Raw genomic sequence first — 21250 nt, 5'->3', positions numbered from 1 at the left:
ATGATCCAAGTTCCTAGTTTGCATGAATGGGGTGGGGTTTTTTTTTTGTTTTTTGTTTTTTTTTTTGAGGGGGTGGTGGTAAAAGCTTGTTCATTGTGGCTAGAGGGGAAAAAGTCTTTGGAACGATGCTCATCTCCTTCCAGTGCTATTCTACTCTGTGTTTAAAAAAATAGTTCAGTTACCAAACTCCGGTTAACCTGGAGCTGCTCAAGCTAGAGGTGCAAGGGCTGGAGTGGGGAGGCAGACTGTTGCTCAGCTATGAAAGGCAGGTATCCATCAAAGTCACATCTTGTCCAGCTGCCACGTGATTGTTTAGAGTTAACCAGGGCCTGTTGTCAGAAGCAAATATTTCCTCCAAGTCCACCGAAATGTCCTGCAGAGGGCAGATGCTGCTTGTTTTCTGCAGACAGTTCTCTGGAATATTGACCTAGGACTTTAAATCCATACCCAGCTTAAACACTTTACCCATCAGCATGTCTGTGGCCACAAAACACCTCGCTCCCGAGCTAAAGATAAGATCATTTAGCCGAATCTGTTTGGGACGAGTGTAGTATTGACTAGGAGTTAGAAAAGATGATGAAATCTAACACGCCTAGAAACTAGCGTTAAAAGGGGGATATTGTATTTATTAAACCGAGCAAACCAAAAAGGATTTTAACACATGAGCACGTGTTAACACTGCTCAGTTTGATTTCGCCCACCAGTAAGCCAGGCTCCAAAAGGGGCTCCTTTAACATGGAGCTCTTTCACTTGAAAGTGACCAATTTGTTACAAACAGCGCAGCTGTATCTAACCTCCTCCCCCACGCGCCCGCCATCGCCATTACTAGACTACTTGTTACTTTTTTATACAGCATTGTTCCTTTATAGGCTCTTCAGGGCCACTGGAACCAACTAACACTTCGCTTTCTAAATCGATTCAAAATTCAGCTCGTTTTCCCAACCCAGAGAGACAGTGTACATGTCAACACTGGGCGTTCTCGGCGTGTGCATCCCCCCCAGAAGTCACTGGACAGCTCTTTTCTTTAAACCTAGTTGTTTTTAACAGGACTCCTTATAATTAAGCTCCGCCTTTGCTCTTAAATTAAGAGCTGACTAGAGAGGAGCAAATATTCGCCACCTCTCCCACATGCTTTCAACGAGAACGGGACTGCTAGCTTCGAAAGCAGAGCTCTTTAGAGAAGCAGCAAAAGAAGGACACTCCTACAATCATGGGATTCAATGCTTAAAAATATACTGCCCCGGTTAGATTTGGCAAGACAAACTGAGAACGGCCTCGTGTGCTAACCTAAAAGACTCTGGACGTTATAAACGGAGGACCTGTCGATATATCCAGAACACTTACTCCAAAATCCCATTAAGTACAAAGGAAGTACAACTCAGTATAGATACTAGAGTGTTCGCCTCCCTTCAGATTTTAAGAACCATGTAAATCAATGCTATCTTTAAAAACAAATTACGGATATTTCAATAAGTAGAACAAACTATGAAGGTATTGTGCATTTCTGTTTTATGTAGATAATAAAATATTACTTTAACATAAATATATAAGGATCTCTGCGTTTTTATTTTTCCCCACAAGCACATCCAAATGTACCAAAACAAAGTATTTTTAGAGACGGAAACAAAATAATAATTAAAAAAAAAATTACATCCCATATAGATTTTGTTTACCTACTCATTTAAAGCTACAGAAAAACAGTTTCCAGAACCTGTTTGCTTTAAAAGAAATAAATATACATTGAGGCAGGCCACTTAAAAATGATATGAAAATATTTCCCTGGGTAGCATTTAAAAAAAAGAAACAAAGAAAAATAGACAAAGAAAACATTTAAACTATTTCTGCATTTCAAAGGACAAATATTAAACATATATACATAGTGGTAAGGTTTGCGTGGTAACTTTTTTATTATTATTATTTTAAGTAAACCTATTTAGAGTTAGAGGCTTTTTCACAAACATCCTCTGAACTCTGTTTTTCTGACCTTACCCACATATTAATGTGTCTGAAAGTTCATTTCCTCCCTTTACCACTGGATCTGCCCTGATCTGAATCTTTCACTGGGAGCGAGTCCTCAGCACTCTAAATAGCAAGCAGCTGAATACATCCCCCCCAAAAGCTCAGTGCATGTATCATTATGACCATCGTTGGAAAAAACAGAATAAAGGCAAATAAATACGCCTAACAGAACTCGCCATTTGCTCACCAAGAACATAAGAGACAACCAAATGTGACAGGCGCTTAAAAAGCCAGTAAGAACCATATTCTAAAGTCCTACCTACTGAATTCACTGTTGAGCTGATCGAATGTCTCACGTTTTTCTCCATAATTGCCAAACACTCAGCTAAGCAAACTTTTCAGATTATGAAAAAGCTTTTTTTCCCCTATGACAGCACCCTTTTGTGCTGATTACATAGTTCATGTGTGAATTTGTACTTAGCACAGTGTAAAGTCCCCCCCCCCCCGCCCCGCCATCTCCTACACAGCCACTGTTTCAAGTTTTCTCTTCTGTACTCCCCTCCATAGCCTTTTGTGTTTGTGTTTTTGGAAAGTTAACCGTTTCCCGTCGAGCTAATGTCAAGAAATGCACTTTAAAGCTATCGACGAAGGGGAGAAAAGAGGAATTGAAAATGGCATTTCCCCACTCCATTTGGTTCCCGCCCCAGCCCCCCCAGTAAAAGAGACAAGGCTGCCCAACTTAAACTAGTCCTTTCGTGCAATGAATGGAGCAGCGAGTTGAGCAAAGGGCGTGGGGTTTTTATATATGAGCGGAAAAATAAATATGGAAAGTAAAGCAACAATAAATGCACTAGAGATATGCAGACAGAACCGTGTGCTAAGTGTTACGTATATATATGCAAGTTCTCCGTTCTTTCTGTTTATAGCTTTTTGTTGAAACTGCTCAATAAAACCAAGTTTAGAGGCTGACATCAGCACATATACTCCAATGCTATGTAATTAGGAATACTAAAAGCACACAGAGAACTTTACATATGGGGTGTCTGAAGTTAAATATCCTCTCCCCCCGGTTTTCTTCAAAGTGTCACTTTCTTTCTGTTGGAAAACTCTGGACATACATTTAACCTCCACAACATTTCCTCCGAGCGCTTTCACAACGGGCCTTCCTCCCTAAAATGAAGCAATTAGTCTCTATTCATTTTTCTTTTACTGTCCCCAACCCCGAAACACTGCCTGAAAATGAAGTTTACGTTATTGGTTTTCATTATTCTCTTCCAAACTGGACGCTTGCCTCTGAAGGCACGTCTTAAGCGTTTGTGAGAGTCAGATCTCTTGAAAGTGGAAGTTGTTTGTTTACATATATTTGCTATGGTAAAAGGAGAAAATAAACATTACACATATGTAAGAAGACTTGTTTATAACAAAAGTTCACATAAACACATTAAGAAAGCAAGGGCTATAACACAGTAACATTTTGTAGACTGGTCAATGGTTCCCTCACGCTCACCGTGGGAAATGCAAGTCATTTGCAACATCAAGGTCGGAAAAAAAAAGTATTTGTTAATGTAAACTTCAATTTTCTTGCAGTGCAAATTCAAACGGTTAAATACTGTCTACATCAAAAGGGATTTATTTTTTTATTCCTAATGGGGAGCCACATCAAATAAACACAGCAGCATGTGCCTATACTGAGCATCATTCCAAGATTAAAGCTGCCTTTGTGTTTAGCAGGGCTCAGAGTCGGTTCCACTCTTGTTTCGTAATTAATTGAGGGTTTTTTTGTAAAATTTTCTCTCAGTGCCTGACACTGTGCGTGTATCTGTCTGTCTCGCGTCTGTTTGTGTGTGATACTCACTCCACTCCATTGCATGGGCACTCGCCTGTAAAGATCAAAACACATCATTTCACCTGCTACCGTTTGCGGGGTAGTCCAGTGCAGGTTTTTGTGTGTGTGTTGTTGTTCTGCTTTTAAGATAGGAGAAAACGTTAAAAAAACAAAACAAAACAAAAAAACAATCAAAAGTTGGGGGAGTGGGAATGGGGGGGCAATTCCCCCCCGCCAACCCCCATGTGAGTTCACTGCACAGGCGTCTGCACCCCGTGGTGTGGCGGAGTGTCCCTACTTGCCCCATATACATCCTCGGCCCCGGGCAGAGTCCCTCCCGGGGGAGTCATGCGTTTCTCTTTCTGTCTCCTGTTACAAAACCACACTCGCACCACCTCTTTCTCCAGCTGTAGGCTGTCCGCCAGCGAGGTGATCTCCTGGGCAGAGGGCTTGGGGCACTTGAGGAAGTGGCTCTCCAGGGCGCCCTTGACGCTCACCTCGATGGAGGTGCGCTTTTTCCTCTTGCGCCCCTGGGCTGCGATCTTGTCTATGCTGGTCGGGCTGCCCGAGGACGAGTCCGCCTCCTCCAACCACTTGTTCAACAAAGGCTTCAGCTTGCACATGTTCTTGAAGCTCAGCTGCAGGGCCTCGAACCTGCAGATGGTGGTCTGCGAGAAGACGTTCCCGTACAGGGTGCCCAGGGCCAAGCCCACGTCCGCTTGGGTAAATCCCAGTTTGATCCGGCGCTGCTTGAACTGCTTGGCGAACTGCTCCAGGTCGTCCGAGGTCGGCGTGTCCTCGTCCGAGTGGGGGTCGTGGTGGCCGCCGCCTCCGCCGCCGCCCCCGGGGTGCTGCTGGTGCGGAGGGTGCGGCTGCGGGTGCCCCCCGGGGTGCTCCCCGCCGTGGTGCTGCTGCTGCTGCTGCTGCTCATCGTGGGCATCCCTCAGGCCGTGGTGGTGCAAGCCCGGCTGGCCGGAGCCCAGCATCCCGTTGACCGTGAAGCCCGGCGGCTGGGAGTAGAGCAGCCCCGCTTGCCCCCCGTTGGAGGAGGCCATGCTGGGCGGCAGGTGAGCCGAGGCGCCCGTCCTCCATGCCCCGGCGGCGGCGGCGGCGTGGTGGCTGCCGGCGTGGTGCACCAGGTGGGGCGGTCTCCCCTGCTGCTGCTGCTGCTGCTGGTGCTGCTGGTGCTGCTGGAGCTCGTCCCCTCGGCCCCCGGGCTGCACCACCGAGGGCTTGATGTCCTGCTGGCCCAGGGGGCTGGTGGACCAGGGCGAGTCCCCGCCGCCGCCGCCGCCTCCCCCGCCGTGGGACAGCGCCGTGATCCACTGGTGAGCGTGGCTGAGCGGGTGCCCGTTGCTCTGCAGCGTGTAGTCCGCCTGCACCAGCGTCTGTGCATCCCTGTAGCCGGCGCCCGGCTGCATGCTCCCCGGCGGCTCCGCATGCACCATGGAGGAGCTGGAGGTGAGCAGGCTGTAGTGGTTAGACGCTGTGGTCGCCATGACTCTCCGAGCCGGACTGATCGCGCTGGTTAAAGGAGCCGCGCATTTGACAGCTACTTTTTCGCCTCGGGCTCCTCTCTCCTCTCGCTCCCCCCCAAGTCCTCTTGGCAGAGCCCACTGCAAAGGCACGCGTCCCGGCTCCTCCCTCCCGCGCCCTCCCATTGGCTCCCACCGCTTTGATTTACGTGGAGACCTCTAGCAACCGGCTCCGGCGGAACCGCCGATTGGCCCCAGCCGCGGCGCCGACACCCCGCCCCACAACCGCTCGCTCCCTTTTTGTAACCAAACTCTAAGGGGGGAAAAGGCGCTTGGCTGCTCGCAACCACATGGATGGGGGAAGGCGGGGGGAAGATGCGGGGGAGGGGGAGGATTCTCCGCGCACCGACCGGAGAAGCAAGTACGCTCCACTCTGGCCATGCACGATGCAAGTCCTGGAGGAGATGCACGTTGTTCTCCTGTTGCTTGCATCATTGCAAAGCTGCCTGGCTCGTTGCATGCTTTAAACGCTCTTTGCGGTTGTGCACGCACGCGCTGCGCAGAGCGCGAGCTGTGGAGTGGGCTATCTTTAAGCACGGCCTGGATTGCAAGGATGGCACTGGTACAAGAGTGAGATCACTTTACCACAGTAATTTGTTCGCTCTGTAAGTCACACTAGCGCTTCATCAATGCTGCTCTGTTGACTCGTGATGAATTCTCTGCCCCCCCCCGCCCTTCCTCCATCCACGCGCCGACTCCTTACGATTTTTTTAAATGCAACTTTGTTAGCGACAGTTTAAAAATGAACCAGAGCCTGCCGGTTTGTAGATACAAGGGAGGCTTTGGAAAGATCCGAGCGGGTGCGATTCCGCTCTAGCCTTTACACCCAGCAGCCCCGGGGAAACTCGTGGCTCCCGTGCCACAATACAAGAAGGTGATGATGCCGGGTGCTGCCGCCCTCCGGGGAGGGCAAGAGGCTCTGGAAATTCCCAACCTGCCCCAGCAGCAGGTGCTACCCGGGACAAAACACCCAGCAAAGAATTCCAGGGCTTAATACCTTGCAAATCACAAAACCACGGCAGTCCGGCGGTGTTAGGCTTCCCCAGGCACTGCGGGACAGGAGTGTTTACAGATCAGCTTCAGCGACTCCGTTTTCTGCGCACTAACAAAAAAGATAAACAAGTTGCTGCCCGAACAGGAAAGAAGGACATGGTGGAACTGAATGCGGATCTCTTAGGCATGAGCGGTACTCGGGTTAGCCCTGGTAAAGAGTTAATTTCCCATTTTTAAGTGGAAACCAAAGCTTTATCTTGAAAATAAACCACTGGGGGGTAGGGGGGCTGCGCTGTAGACTAAAAGTATCTTAATCGAAATAGTACAATAGGGCAGACTGGAGAATTTATTACTACTAATAAGAACTAGCTTACTTCTGAGAGTTGTTTATAAATCACCATACTTACCATACCTTGAAAGACTATTTGGCTGGAAATATTCCTCCGTGTGAGTGTGTGGACGGGCTGGTGCAAACATATTCACAGCACAAAGAGGCTCTTTAGTGTTAGGAAACAAGGGCCCGGGCAGGAGTACCTTGCTTAGTTAGTTTAGCGGCATATTAAGAGATTGTTCAGCCAGGAGTCAACTTGGCCCAAGTGAAAATCATTTAAGCTGCAAGGAAGGGGAGATTCTACTCGAAATTTTTCCTCTCCTGTGGTGTGAGGAACGCAAGCAAAGGGGCAATGCCGTCTGCTCTGCAGGTATCCATGAAAAGTCAGTTTATACTTTATGTCTCTGAATTGTTTCCACGGTAGAAATCATAGTTTTGATCGTGTTTTAAGGACATTGACAGTTTGATGCTGACATGCTGGTGCAGTTTGTCCAAATGAGGTACTTTATAGTCCATTGCGTGGACATAAAAACAAGCAAAACCTACAACAAACTTCCACTAAAACAACCAACAACGCCTGAACAGAATCACAGCACAGCATACACCAGGAGAAAAGCACTGTTCTTATTTCCTATTGGGCGGAAGTGCTTTTTCAAGGCTGAATTTGAACTGGCTTTCCTTCAAATACCTAATAAAAGTACTTCAGGACACAGGCTAGAGAATGGCTTATTTGCAAGACCAGTTTTTAAAGTGTGTTTATGTGCCTCGGGGTGCTTACAAGTGTTATCCTTAGAAAGTCAACGACAAAGCCACTTCTGCCATAACCTAATATGTGTATCTCACATATTTACCCCCAACTAATATTTCTATATGGCGAAACTTACCTCTCAAGTGGACAAAACACACAAGACACTGAGCAGAGAGCAGGCACCATACATTAGAAGTTCTGTATACGGTGAAGCAATTTGAAATCAGCCTTTTGCAACTTAAAAGTTCCCTGCGTCTCTCTCCCTCCCCCCGCCCCTCCAGTTATGCACAGACTAAGAGCCAGGGACGATGTATACAATCGCTGTTCCGCGTGTTTAATACCCCTAATAAATCACTGGCAGATATCAAAGGCTCCTGGCAATCACACAATTGCAAAAGTATGAACACGGTGTAAAAACCCCTTTCCCCCTACTTCTCCCCCTCCCCCAGTGACATTAACATCTATACGGTCACAGCTGGAAAGAGCGCGGAGTGCGAACGGTGAATTCAGAGGCGATGCAGGCTCCGCCTCCTCGTCCCCATCATCATCATCATCATCATCGTTATCCCTGTCATTAATACTGTTCCTGAAGCATCCTTAACTCCCAGCTCCCCCTGTGGAGGAAACCGCTACCGGAGAGCTCATGAGCGGGGAGAGCTCTTGATTGTCTGCACCTCCGTGGTTCCTGTGCGACTGGTGCTGATTTCAGTTTGAGCCCCCAAATTGGGGCTGGTTTAGGTCCAGGGAGCTCGGGATGTGAAAGAGACAGTCATGTGTCCCCTTTCTTTGGTAACTGACCCTGCTGGATTAGAGGGCTCCGGAGCCTTTATTTCCTTTCTCTGCCCGTATAAAAGCAGGTTGAAGGTGATGCAGTGTCTTGGGCAGACACTGCAGTGTTTTGATTCAGCTCAGCCCTTTTCACTGTTCAAAGCAGCTGTTCAAATACTAGGGCTGCTTACTTTGACGTGAAGAGGATTTTCAAACAACCCTAAAAAGCTTTGAACTGACAGGCCTCCTTGATATCTCCTTCATTCCAATACAGCTACCCGAGAATATTCTCTATAAAACACATATAGGCTCGTCTTAAATGGAGCTTTCTCCTGCATGGGAGGTGAGCTGCTGCACACTCGCAAGGTGCATTGCATAAGGAATGGTGGTGGGTTCAAAGCATTGGTCCTGCTGGGACGTTTAAAATCCAAGGCGAGCTACCGCATTTCCTCGAGATATAGTTTGTGGACTCTAGCCCTTTCTTGTTAAATATCTTGGGCTGTTGAATCATCCTTTTACTTGAGCTGTCTTAACGCTTACACTCTTCGCAAATCCAAGCCTTGCGGAGAGAAAGCTACATCTACTCGGTCAAAATACAAACACTGATCCTTTCTAGCAAGATTTGATTTCTAACGGCCCCTTAATGCTCAGGGGTTTAAGAGTTCTCTCTTTTTAAAAAAAATGGTTCCTCTATTTAGAGGAGGAAAGCCAATTTTAAACTGTGCACTCAGTGGCTCGAAATCGACGCCGGCAGCTTAAGAAAAAAACATCTTCTAAACTTCGATTTTTTGCTCATGCATAGCTAGTTTTAGGGTGAAATCATTAAGAAGCAGCAATGCACTCTGCGATTTGCCAAAATACTTTTTCTGGTGCAATAAACACAGATCCATGCAACCGAGCCTGCAGCTCCCTTTAAAGGCCGAGTTGGGAGATTTGTGCACATTACTAGGACGCATTTAATGTAACTATTGTGAGATGCGACTGTTTTGATCTCTTGTTCCCTTTTTAACCTTTCAGTATGAACCATTCAATCCTGCGCTTTCTGTAGGTCTTTCCAGTGTGGCTCGAAGGAGCCTGATCTCGTGGAGAGACCCAACACATGAATGGAACTTCAACTTTAAGGGCCTTCAGCGGGACAAAACTGAGGCCGAGGCTTCACAAGTGATTGCTTTAAAAAAAATCCAACCTACACAAAGAGGCAGCTGGCTGCTTTAATGAAAACTGCCTTAAAGCTGCAAGAACTGCAGCCTCAGGGATGTATTTATAAGATGACTCAAAAGCTACACTTTCAAGTTGCTTCTCCTCAGGGTAGGTATAACAAACATATTTAACTAAGATATCTAAACAAAATGGACAGAAACTGATAACTTGGATTGCAGAGGATCACATTACCCACTGAAATTAAAACCCATAGGTTAAATTGATTTCTCCACCTAGCTGCATCAGACAAAAGAATATATTTTTTTCCTGCTAGAATATCGATTCGCCTAGAAGATAGAAAGGTGTAGAATAATAATGATGAAAAAAGTTTCTGAAAAGTTTGTATTAATGTTCATTTCCAACATTCCCTGCAACTCTATTCTTCTGGCCACTTCATTCATATGTGGCTATTCTATTTTATCTGTATCACTGTTTAAACTAGTAGGATGTAATGTTCTAAGTTCAGTATTTGAAATTAAATAATTTGAATTCCCGGATATTAATCTTTTCCCTTCATCCCCCAGTTCTGAATCTTTGTCATTAAAAATGATCCACCCTTTGTAGTCCGCAAGTGAATATTTTATAGACAGATACCGCTATGAAGACTTCTAACACAACGTCAACCAGTCAAGCTTAGCTGTTGCAGGGATTACTTTGAGTAATTTATCAAAGGAACGCTGCTAAATTTGGAGTGGTGAATATGAGGCCTGGAGGGGAAAAGAAGCAAAGAGGACAAATTCCATCAGTTTGTGAGATAAATTCTACTTGGAGTTAATACAGCTTGTTTATATTGAAGTCTCAGAGCTAGAACAAGATGCGATTGGCAGAGTTGCTTCATGCAATTTAGTTTTCAGGAGGCTTGCTGTTAAATGACCTCCCAGCCACATAGTTTAAAGAGGGCTTCTTTTAGCATTAAAGCAGGTGGATTGGTAGCAGACAGGAGGGGCTCAAACATCTTTGACATATTAAAGTGTTTTCAACTGAGACCTTTCAGAAACTAAACTGGAGCTTGACAGGGGGGAAATAGTCTGCTTCACTGACAAAATAGTTCCTTTCTTCCCCCCAGTAATCAAATAAACACATACACTAGGAAGAGCCCAAATATAATATTATTCTACTTAACTCAGGGAAATGAGGTTTTCTTACATAAGTTGCATTTTCGGTATGTTTTTAAGAAAAAATGGAACACAGTTAAAACTTCTATTCTGAAATATATTGGTAGAAGTGATATCTAATGCCATGTTAACCTCCTCAGGGTGGAGGAGAAGCCGGGGTTGACTCTTGGTGGTGCATATGCGTACTATAGAAAAATCCAGTCAGTCTTGAAAACCTGAGCATGCCCTGCACTTCTAGACCTCAGCAGCTGCAGGTGATGGCAATAATGCATGTCACAAAGCTTTAGCCATAATAAAAAGTTGGAATGGAGGAAGAAATGCTCGCTGAGGTTGGCCGTGGGAATATCTGGGGTGGGAGAGAGAAAGAAACCTTGCCATAGAATCAGCCCAATAATGACCCCTTAGCCCTTCCCCGGGAGTTTTACATGATAAGCCAAAGGCAAAGGATGAAAACTTGACGCTGCAGATTTCGCAGGCCCGCTGTGGGCTAGCAGAGGAACAATGAATAGACGACGTCTTCCAGTCTTGGCTCGGAACTCCATGGACCTTTCAAGAGCTTACGGTTGTAGACACTGGGCCCGATCCTGCTCCTATTGAAATGGGAGTAGGATCGGGGCCGCTCGTCTCAGAAGGGAAACCTGCTTAGTGTTTTCCACCTATTGTAAGATAGAGGCAAGATTCCCGCTGCCCAGCCCGCCGTGTTTTTCGGTGCGTCTATAAGGAAAGGCTAGGAGCGGCGACCCTCGCAAGCGGTGGGTGCGAGCAACAGACTTCGGCTCGGCCTGGGCGCAGAGCGTTGCCGCGGCGGCTCAGCGTGCGCTGCAGGCAGAAGCCGGGCGCTGAGTTTCCTCCCTTGGCGGAGGCAGCTGAGCGGTTAGAAAGTTTCTTTGGCCGGGCTTCGAAGAGGAGGAAGAAGAGGGAAGCAAACAAGGAGGCCGGGCCATTGTCCACAGAGGGTGCATTTTTGCCAGGCTGCCGTTGGTTGCTATAGTGAGGGGGGGGGGGGGAAAGCCACATAGAGCAGCATAGTTCAGCTCCCTCCGCACTCGCCAGCCCCAGTGAGCAGCGCTCACCACCCCCAACCAAAATAAAAGCGCCCCCCGCCCCGCCGGCATCCCAGGCCCCTCCCTGGGTACTAGCCTGGTGCTCAAAGGCTGGAGGTGAGGGCGCACTGCTAGGTAGAAGTAGAGAGGGAGATGCCCTGGTTACACAGCTAGGGCATGAGCAGGCAAACAGCCTGCTGCAGTTTGCGCCCACAAGCAAAGCAACCCCTTCTTTCTGCTTTATTCACCATACCGGTTTCTCATGCTTTAGTGAAAAGCAGAAATCATGGTCACTGCAAGTCCAGTTGGGATTCAATAGCTCCTGACAGTGGCGCACAAACGTGCAACGGTGAAGAATGCTAGATTCATAGCAAGGAACATTACACCTGATACAGCCCCTATTCATTCGATCGCAGCGGCTTCCCATCCTGCAAATCATCAGTGTCACTGATCCTGAAACCAGCTTCTTTTTGTTTAAATAATTAAGCGGGGGTGGGGGAGAAGAATTTTACTTCTTCGATGCAAATGACCTGCTCTTTAATTTTAAAAGAGACTCTTATTTTGCAGCAGTGTTGTTTTTGTTGCCTTGCTATTGAACTTTGAAAACAGTGTGGAGTGGGAAGGCAATAATGAAGGGTCTCCAAGGCTGAAGATTTAGTTAAGTGTGCGCCTCGAGATGGCGAGAAGAAAGTTAGTTACTTAGTTAACTGAGAATTATTCACCTTCTGAGATCGTCACAGCAGCTTGTCCAAATGACAGTTTCGAACTGGGGTGAGGGAAATTTTCAGTTGTTGTTTTTTCCAGGACAAGTTATACTGCAGCTGAAGGAGAGAGGTCAGTATCTTTTCAAATCAATCTGTCTGCTCTGTACCCATATATTCCCTGTAAAGGGAAAATCTCCAACTTTGTTCCTTCATCTGTTCTGCATCATCTGAAGTAGACAGTTCTTTAGATTGCATGCACTTTTGCTCTCGACCAAGTGAAACTTTACAGTTATATAGAGTTATCTGAAATGAGAAAAAAAATAAAAGTATTCTGTTCCAATCACATCGGAGAATTGTTCTTTTCTTGTCCCATTGTTATTTTTGATCTCGTTTTCGACTTTGTGGTTGATAAGTTTTTATTAAAAAAAAAAAACTTTACAAGCCATCACTTAATGCATTATTCACATTTTTAAAAAATGCTTGAAAGAAATCACGCTAATGAAGAGAACATTTGTAGCAATTTGGTGATAATTATCAGAATCACCAAATATTCGCAAAGGCTTTAACATTACGTGTTGGAAGAATAGCAAAACACATTATTTTAATAGTCTGATATGCAAACTATGGACCATTCAATTACATGGCTTAATAATGCATACATGATGTGATCTTGTTATTGGGATAGGAAGGTCTGCAGTAATTCACTCCAAAGACCAAGTGTGCTCTTACATCCAGTAAAATCCATTGCCATGGATCAGGGGCCCCTGCCAAACTACATTTAAGAGAATAAAAATTAATGACTGAGAATTTGAGCGTTAAATTAACATTAATTATATGACCTGCCTGCTGGAAAGATTAAATATCTTAGGCCCTAATTAGATAACGTCTCCTCATACATCAAACAATTTCCATTTCCAGATTTCAGTATTAAAATGCAGAATGGGAAACCGGGGTTGTTTTCTCTTAGTCTCTTTCAGCGCTAGCACGTAAGATCTAAATACCGTACCAACCTTCTCGTGGAGGGTGGGGTTTGCAAGGGTGAAAGAGAGTCCAGGGAATATGTTTGGGTCAGTGTGTTCTTCGAGTTGAATTTCTTTAACTAATTCCGCTGAACGTGTCGAACAAATTAGCTAGAGAACTTATGAACTAATTTTAGTAGCTCGAGAAACACGGAGCCCCTGCAGCGGCTTAAGAAGTGGAGCTGGGAGTCCAAGTACTGGAAAGACACTTTGGTGTTTCAAACAACTGGATGTACAGCGGGGTCTTGGGGCAGCTGAAGTGCTTAGTTTGCTTTATTCGCAGCAGCCCCTAACCCCCACGCTGACTGCAGAGAGGACAGCCCCAGCGGAGTTAAAAGGGAGATTAGCTAGCCGGGTAGCTCTCTCCTCCGGGAGGGGCACGGGACACGTCCTTCGGAGGGTTCTTCTCTTTAAATTGACACTTCAAAGAATGCGGCTCCGCGCTCCCCCCGCGCCACCTCATCCACCCCCCCCCCCGAACCGTAGTTTCTGCCTTTGTCAGCAGTTCATTTCACGACCACCTCCCGTCTGTCTCCAGCGGCCTCGCCGCCCCGCGCGCGCCCTTGCTGTGAAAAGGGGGTGGGCTGCTCCTCACGCGGGACTCCGGGGGTGGCGCGCCGCGCCCAGCGCCGCGGCGGGGGACACGCGTCCTTCAGCCTGGGGGCGGCTAGCTAGCTTTGGTGAACGGTGCGTTTTCCTGGGCCGGGGGGGGGAGGAGTCGGAGGGCGAAAGGAAACAGCTCTTGTCTGTCACCTCCTTCCGTCCCGAGGGCGAGGATTTCATCTCAGCCGCCAGACAAAAGGGGCGCCGCACAGAAGTGCCGGGGAAAGCCCTGCCCCCCTTTTTATTGGGGGGAGGGGGGGGATGAAAGTGCCGGAGAAGAAAGTTGAGTTGCAGACTTCTGTGCCTGCGTTCACATTTCCGCTCCGAGGCCAAGTGTAAAGCGGGCCCTCCCATTCCCGGGGCGGGACCCAAACGGACCAAAGAGCAGCCACCTGTGTTCCCTTCGGTGTAGCCGAGCCGGGCAGAGCAGGCGCCTGGATTACAGGGCTTCGGGTTTCCCGTCAGAAAGCGGGGGGTTAACCTGGCACATTTCCCGCTTCCCCAGGAAAACGCCCAGGATCATTTTCTCCTTTCCAGGAAAAAGGGGCTTGTAGGACAGAGGGGATGCAGCCGGGTGCAGGCGCAGGGGAGAGCGGAGGCAGGGTGGGCACAGGGCACTGGGGATCGGGTGCATGCCAGGGAGAAGGAGCGTGTGTGCGCACGCGCGCAGAGCAGAGGCCGCGCAGGTGTTTGCGTGTGTGCAGGGCCACGGGGGTGCGGGATGTGTTTGGGCAGAGGACAGGGAGTGCAGGTGATGGTGCGTGCGCAGTTGACGCCGGACAGAGTGTAGTGTGCGCGCATGGGGAAGGGGGGAGAGCGTGGGGTGTGTGCGGGGGAGCGGAGGGGAGAGAGTGGGGGCTGTGGGCGGGAGAAGGGACAGAGTGGGGTGTGTGGAGAGGGGAGAGGGCAGAGTGGAGTGTGCGTGCGGGGGAAGGGGCAGAGTGGGGTGTGTGGGCAGGGAGGGGGCAGAGTGGGGTGTGTGTGCGGGGGAAGGGGCAGAGTGGGGTGTGTGTGCGGGGGGAGGGGCAGAGTGGAGTGTGTGTGCGGGGGAAGGGGCAGAGTGGGGTGTGTGGGCAGGGAGGGGGCAGAGTGGGGTGTGTGTGCGGGGGAAGGGGCAGAGTGGGGTGTGTGTGCGGGGGGAGGGGCAGAGTGGGGTGTGTGGAGGGGGGAAGGGGCAGAGTGGGGTGTGCGTGCGGGGGAAGGGGCAGAGTGGGGTGTGTGGGCAGGGAGGGGGCAGAGTGGGGTGTGGAGGGGGGAAAGGGCAGAGTGGGGTGTGTGGAGGGGGGAGAGGGCAGAGTGGAGTGTGCGTGCGGGGGAAGGGGCAGAGTGGGGTGTGTGGGCAGGGAGGGGGCAGAGTGGGGTGTGTGTGCGGGGGAGGGGGCAGAGTGGGGTGTGGAGGGGGGAAGGGGCAGAGTGGGGTGTGTGGAGGGGGGAGAGGGCAGAGTGGAGTGTGCGTGCGGGGGAAGGGGCAGAGTGGGGTGTGTGGGCAGGGAGGGGGCAGAGTGGGGTGTGTGTGCGGGGGAGGGGGCAGAGTGGGGTGTGTGGAGGGGGGAGAGGGCAGAGTGGGGTGTGGAGGGGGGAAGGGGTAGAGTGGGGTGTGTGGGCAGGGAGGGGGCAGAGTGGGGTGTGTGTGCGGGGGAAGGGGCAGAGTGGGGTGTGCGTGCGGGGGAAGGGGCAGAGTGGGGTGTGTGTGCGGGGGAGAGGGCAGAGTGGGGTGTGTGGGCGGGGGAGGGGGCAGAGTGGAGTGTGCGTGCGGGGGAAGGGGCAGAGTGGAGTGTGCGGACGGGGGAGAGGGCAGGGTGGGGTGTGTGTGCGGGGGGAGGGGCAGGGTGGGGTGTGTGGAGGGGGGAAGGGGCAGAGTGGGGTGTGTGGAGGGGGGAGAGGGCAGAGTGGGGTGTGTGTGCGGGGGAAGGGGCAGAGTGGGGTGTGTGTGCGGGGGAGGGGGCAGAGTGGGGTGTGTGGAGGGGGGAGAGGGCAGAGTGGGGTGTGCGTGCGGGGGAAGGGGCAGAGTGGGGTGTGCGTGCGGGGGAAGGGGCAGAGTGGGGTGTGTGGGCAGGGAGGGGGCAGAGTGGGGTGTGTGGGCGGGGGAGAGGGCAGAGTGGGGTGTGTGGGCAGGGAGGGGGCAGAGTGGGGTGTGTGGGCAGGGAGGGGGCAGAGTGGGGTGTGTGTGCGGGGGAGAGGGCAGAGTGGGGTGTGTGGGCAGGGAGGGGGCAGAGTGGGGTGTGTGTGCGGGGGAAGGGGCAGAGTGGGGTGTGTGTGCGGGGGGAGGGGCAGAGTGGGGTGTGTGGAGGGGGGAAGGGGCAGAGTGGGGTGTGCGTGCGGGGGAAGGGGCAGAGTGGGGTGTGTGGGCAGGGAGGGGGCAGAGTGGGGTGTGGAGGGGGGAAAGGGCAGAGTGGGGTGTGTGGAGGGGGGAGAGGGCAGAGTGGAGTGTGCGTGCGGGGGAAGGGGCAGAGTGGGGTGTGTGGGCAGGGAGGGGGCAGAGTGGGGTGTGTGTGCGGGGGAGGGGGCAGAGTGGGGTGTGGAGGGGGGAAGGGGCAGAGTGGGGTGTGTGGAGGGGGGAGAGGGCAGAGTGGAGTGTGCGTGCGGGGGAAGGGGCAGAGTGGGGTGTGTGGGCAGGGAGGGGGCAGAGTGGGGTGTGTGTGCGGGGGAGGGGGCAGAGTGGGGTGTGTGGAGGGGGGAGAGGGCAGAGTGGGGTGTGGAGGGGGGAAGGGGTAGAGTGGGGTGTGTGGGCAGGGAGGGGGCAGAGTGGGGTGTGTGTGCGGGGGAAGGGGCAGAGTGGGGTGTGCGTGCGGGGGAAGGGGCAGAGTGGGGTGTGTGTGCGGGGGAGAGGGCAGAGTGGGGTGTGTGGGCGGGGGAGGGGGCAGAGTGGAGTGTGCGTGCGGGGGAAGGGGCAGAGTGGAGTGTGCGGACGGGGGAGAGGGCAGGGTGGGGTGTGTGTGCGGGGGGAGGGGCAGGGTGGGGTGTGTGGAGGGGGGAAGGGGCAGAGTGGGGTGTGTGGAGGGGGGAGAGGGCAGAGTGGGGTGTGTGTGCGGGGGAAGGGGCAGAGTGGGGTGTGTGTGCGGGGGAGGGGGCAGAGTGGGGTGTGTGGAGGGGGGAGAGGGCAGAGTGGGGTGTGCGTGCGGGGGAAGGGGCAGAGTGGGGTGTGCGTGCGGGGGAAGGGGCAGAGTGGGGTGTGTGGGCAGGGAGGGGGCAGAGTGGGGTGTGTGGGCGGGGGAGAGGGCAGAGTGGGGTGTGTGGGCAGGGAGGGGGCAGAGTGGGGTGTGTGGGCAGGGAGGGGGCAGAGTGGGGTGTGTGTGCGGGGGAGAGGGCAGAGTGGGGTGTGTGGGCGGGGGGGAGGGCAGAGTGGGGTGTGTGTGCGGGGGAAGGGGCAGAGTGGGGTGTGTGTGCGGGGGGAGGGGCAGAGTGGAGTGTGTGTGCGGGGGAAGGGGCAGAGTGGGGTGTGTGGGCAGGGAGGGGGCAGAGTGGGGTGTGTGTGCGGGGGAAGGGGCAGAGTGGGGTGTGTGTGCGGGGGAAGGGGCAGAGTGGGGTGTGTGTGCGGGGGGAGGGGCAGAGTGGGGTGTGTGGAGGGGGGAAGGGGCAGAGTGGGGTGTGCGTGCGGGGGAAGGGGCAGAGTGGGGTGTGTGGGCAGGGAGGGGGCAGAGTGGGGTGTGGAGGGGGGAAAGGGCAGAGTGGGGTGTGTGGAGGGGGGAGAGGGCAGAGTGGAGTGTGCGTGCGGGGGAAGGGGCAGAGTGGGGTGTGTGGGCAGGGAGGGGGCAGAGTGGGGTGTGTGTGCGGGGGAGGGGGCAGAGTGGGGTGTGGAGGGGGGAAGGGGCAGAGTGGGGTGTGTGGAGGGGGGAGAGGGCAGAGTGGAGTGTGCGTGCGGGGGAAGGGGCAGAGTGGGGTGTGTGGGCAGGGAGGGGGCAGAGTGGGGTGTGTGTGCGGGGGAGGGGGCAGAGTGGGGTGTGTGGAGGGGGGAGAGGGCAGAGTGGGGTGTGGAGGGGGGAAGGGGTAGAGTGGGGTGTGTGGGCAGGGAGGGGGCAGAGTGGGGTGTGTGTGCGGGGGAAGGGGCAGAGTGGGGTGTGCGTGCGGGGGAAGGGGCAGAGTGGGGTGTGTGTGCGGGGGAGAGGGCAGAGTGGGGTGTGTGGGCGGGGGAGGGGGCAGAGTGGAGTGTGCGTGCGGGGGAAGGGGCAGAGTGGAGTGTGCGGACGGGGGAGAGGGCAGGGTGGGGTGTGTGTGCGGGGGGAGGGGCAGGGTGGGGTGTGTGGAGGGGGGAAGGGGCAGAGTGGGGTGTGTGGAGGGGGGAGAGGGCAGAGTGGGGTGTGTGTGCGGGGGAAGGGGCAGAGTGGGGTGTGTGTGCGGGGGAGGGGGCAGAGTGGGGTGTGTGGAGGGGGGAGAGGGCAGAGTGGGGTGTGCGTGCGGGGGAAGGGGCAGAGTGGGGTGTGCGTGCGGGGGAAGGGGCAGAGTGGGGTGTGTGGGCAGGGAGGGGGCAGAGTGGGGTGTGTGGGCGGGGGAGAGGGCAGAGTGGGGTGTGTGGGCAGGGAGGGGGCAGAGTGGGGTGTGTGGGCGGGGGAGGGGGCAGAGTGGGGTGTGTGTGCGGGGGAGAGGGCAGAGTGGGGTGTGTGGGCGGGGGGGAGGGCAGAGTGGGGTGTGCACAGAACAGAGCGCTCGCGGTGTGTAGAGAGGAGGGGGCGGGAGGGGGCTCGGTACTGGGCTGACAGGTGGAGCGTGTGAGGATCTGTGCGGGCTGTGTGTGCAGGGGCGTGGGCGGGGGCAGAGCTGGGGTGCGGAGGGAGGGGCGCACGGGTCGCGCCAGGAGCGGGGATCTACACCAGTGATCAGAGGACAGGTCGGAATGGGCGCCGGGAGGCCGCGGCTGGCCAGGGCTGGCGGGCGCCGGGCGCACTGCAGGGTTTGGGGCGCGCAGCAGCGGGCGGGGAGCTGGGCGTGGCTGTAGCAGAGCGGCTGTTCCGGGGAGGGAGAGTGGAGAAGGGTTCAGGGGCGGGAGGTCGGGGAGTGGATCTGCAGAGGGGCAGCGAGCGTGTGTGAATACAAGAGGACGTCGGGGTGTCTGCAGGGGCCTGCCAGTGCGCCCATCCCGGCGCAGAGCAGGAGTTTACTCCCTTGAACCCAAGGATGTGTCTGCGGGCAGTAGCAGGCCCGGGGCGCAGAGAAGAGGCAGGCGCGGGGGGACGTGTGTGGCTGTCCGGGGATGACACGGTTTATTGCTGACCAGGCTGCAGAGCCCTGGGGGCGTGCACGGGGTATATCCTAGCGTCCACCGCAAGATGGGTCCGGGGGAGAAATCACAGTACTGTCCCTACCGGGATGGGCAGCTGAAGCCGGGTGATCGGCGCTGGAGGAAGGAAGGCTGCTGCTGACCCGGAGCCAGCGTTCCTGCGCTCAGGAAAGCATGATGCAGGGGAAATGAACTGCGGGATTTCCCGATCCCTCAGAGGAGTTGGGACTCCACTTCTGCAGCGCCCTTCCGAGGCGGTGTAGAAGACACTTGCCTGCAGTGTTTCCTCCCCGCACGTTGACTTCTCTGTCGGTTTCCTTCCAGACTTGCTTGACAGCAGAGGTCAAAATGAATCTGGACTTCCCCCTGTATTGGACGATCGACGGCTGCCTAACCCCTCCCTGTACGCTGATGACCCTGTGCTCTCACTGGCTAGATACAGAAACAATCACGCCTAAATCCGCACTAAGGACGCTGCCTATATACGCACTTCGAATCCAAGCAGTGGGACAGTTACTCAGACTGACACATACTGTCTTCCTGGGCGTGGCGGTGTCAGGAATTGAAGACCGCATTACACCTGTCTCCACTCTGGGCTAATGCTCCATTTAACGACGGTGTCACTGATCAGATGTGTAGTTCATTGGTGCTTATCCCAACAGGGACCTTTATAGATTTCGAAGATGAGGGTGAGGGTACCTTAATAAACTGGGAAAACGTTCTCAGCATATATAATTGCAGTTTTGGTAACTCTGCAGAGGGGCTCGGTTGGTCCCTGCAGCCCCTGCATATCCCAGGTCACCTCAGCATCATACATTTCGTGTTGAATTTTAGGGCTAAATCCTCACTTGAGTAATCCGTACAACAATTAGCTCAATTTTTCTTCAATGGGACTATTCGGGGAGCAGGGATTACTCAAGTGAATAAAGATTGGTAGGCTAGGCCCTTCATTGACTTTCCATTTAGACAGGCACTTTAAAGCAAAAGTTGAGGGAAGCCCTGAAATAAATATAATCAAAGCAATACTATTAAATAGATGCCAGCTATAAAAGGAAAGGAGAAACAGAACCACATGTCAATTTCACCCTGCATTGTAATCTTGCAATTCAGTAAGAATGGCCATACTGGGTCAGAAAAAGGTCCATCTAACCCAGTATCCTGTCTTCCAACAGTGGCCAATGCCAGGTGCCCCAGAGGGAATGAACAGAACAGGTAATCATCAAGTGATCCACCCCGTCGCCCATTCCCAGCTTCTGGCAAACAGAGGCTAGGGACACCATTCCTGCCCATCCTGGCTAATAGCCATTGATGAACCTATCCTCCATGAATTTATCTAGTTCTTTTCTGAACCTTGTTATCGTCTTGGCCTTTGCAACATCCTCTGGAAAAGACTGACTGTGTGCTGTGTGAAAAAATACTTCCTTTTGTTTGTTTTAAAGGTACTGCCGATTAATTTCACTTGGCAAAACCTAGTTCTTGTGTTATGAGAAGTAAATATCACTTCCTTATTTACTTTCTTCACACCAGTCATGATTTTATAGACCTCAATCATATCCCCCCTTAGTCATCTCTTTTCCAAGCTGAAAAGTCACAGTTTTATTAATCTCTCGTCATACGGAAGCCATTCCATACCCCAATAATTTTTGTTGCCCTTTTCTGAACTTTTTCGAATTCCAATATATCTTTTTGAGATGGGGCAATCACATCTGCATACAGTACTCAAGATGCGGCCGTACCATGGATTTATATAGAGGCAACATGATATTTTCTGTCTTATTATCTATCCCTTTTTTAATAATTCCCAACATTCTGTTAGCTTTTTGGACTTCTGCTGTAGATTAAGTGGATGTTTTCAGAGAACTATCCACAATGACTCCAAGATCTCTTTCTTGAGTGGTAACAGCTAATTTAGACCCCATCATTTTGTATGTGTAGTTGGGATTATGTTTTCTAGTGTGCATTACTTTACATTTATCAACATTGAATTTCATCTGCCACTTTAAAAGTGGCAAAGAGTCCTGTGGCACCTTATAGACTAACAGACGGCTGTTAGTCTATAAGGTGCCACAGGACTCTTTGCTGCTTTTACAGATCCAGACTAACATGGCTACTGCTCTGATATCTGCCACTTTGTTGGCCAGTCACCCAGTTTTGTGAGATCCATTTGGAGCTCTTTGCAGTCTGCCTGGGAC

At 52.2% G+C, this 21250-nt stretch overlaps 1 protein-coding gene across 1 annotated transcript; it reads right to left on the bottom strand.

Moving 5' to 3' along the window:
- Positions 1 to 4035: 4035 nt before the first annotated feature.
- On the bottom strand, positions 4036 to 5346 carry POU3F2 (POU class 3 homeobox 2). The gene has a single exon (XM_077811686.1). The coding sequence runs from the start codon at positions 5281 to 5283 to the stop codon at positions 4036 to 4038; it is 1248 nt and encodes a 415-aa protein (XP_077667812.1). The 5' UTR covers positions 5284 to 5346.
- Between the last annotated feature and the right edge of the window lie 15904 nt (positions 5347 to 21250).

The sequence above is a fragment of the Eretmochelys imbricata genome, chromosome 3 (assembly GCF_965152235.1).
Source record: "Eretmochelys imbricata isolate rEreImb1 chromosome 3, rEreImb1.hap1, whole genome shotgun sequence".
Taxonomy (NCBI): Eukaryota; Metazoa; Chordata; order Testudines; family Cheloniidae; genus Eretmochelys; species Eretmochelys imbricata.
The sequence above is the reverse complement of the archived record's forward strand: the minus strand, read 5'-3'. Positions and strand labels throughout refer to the sequence as shown.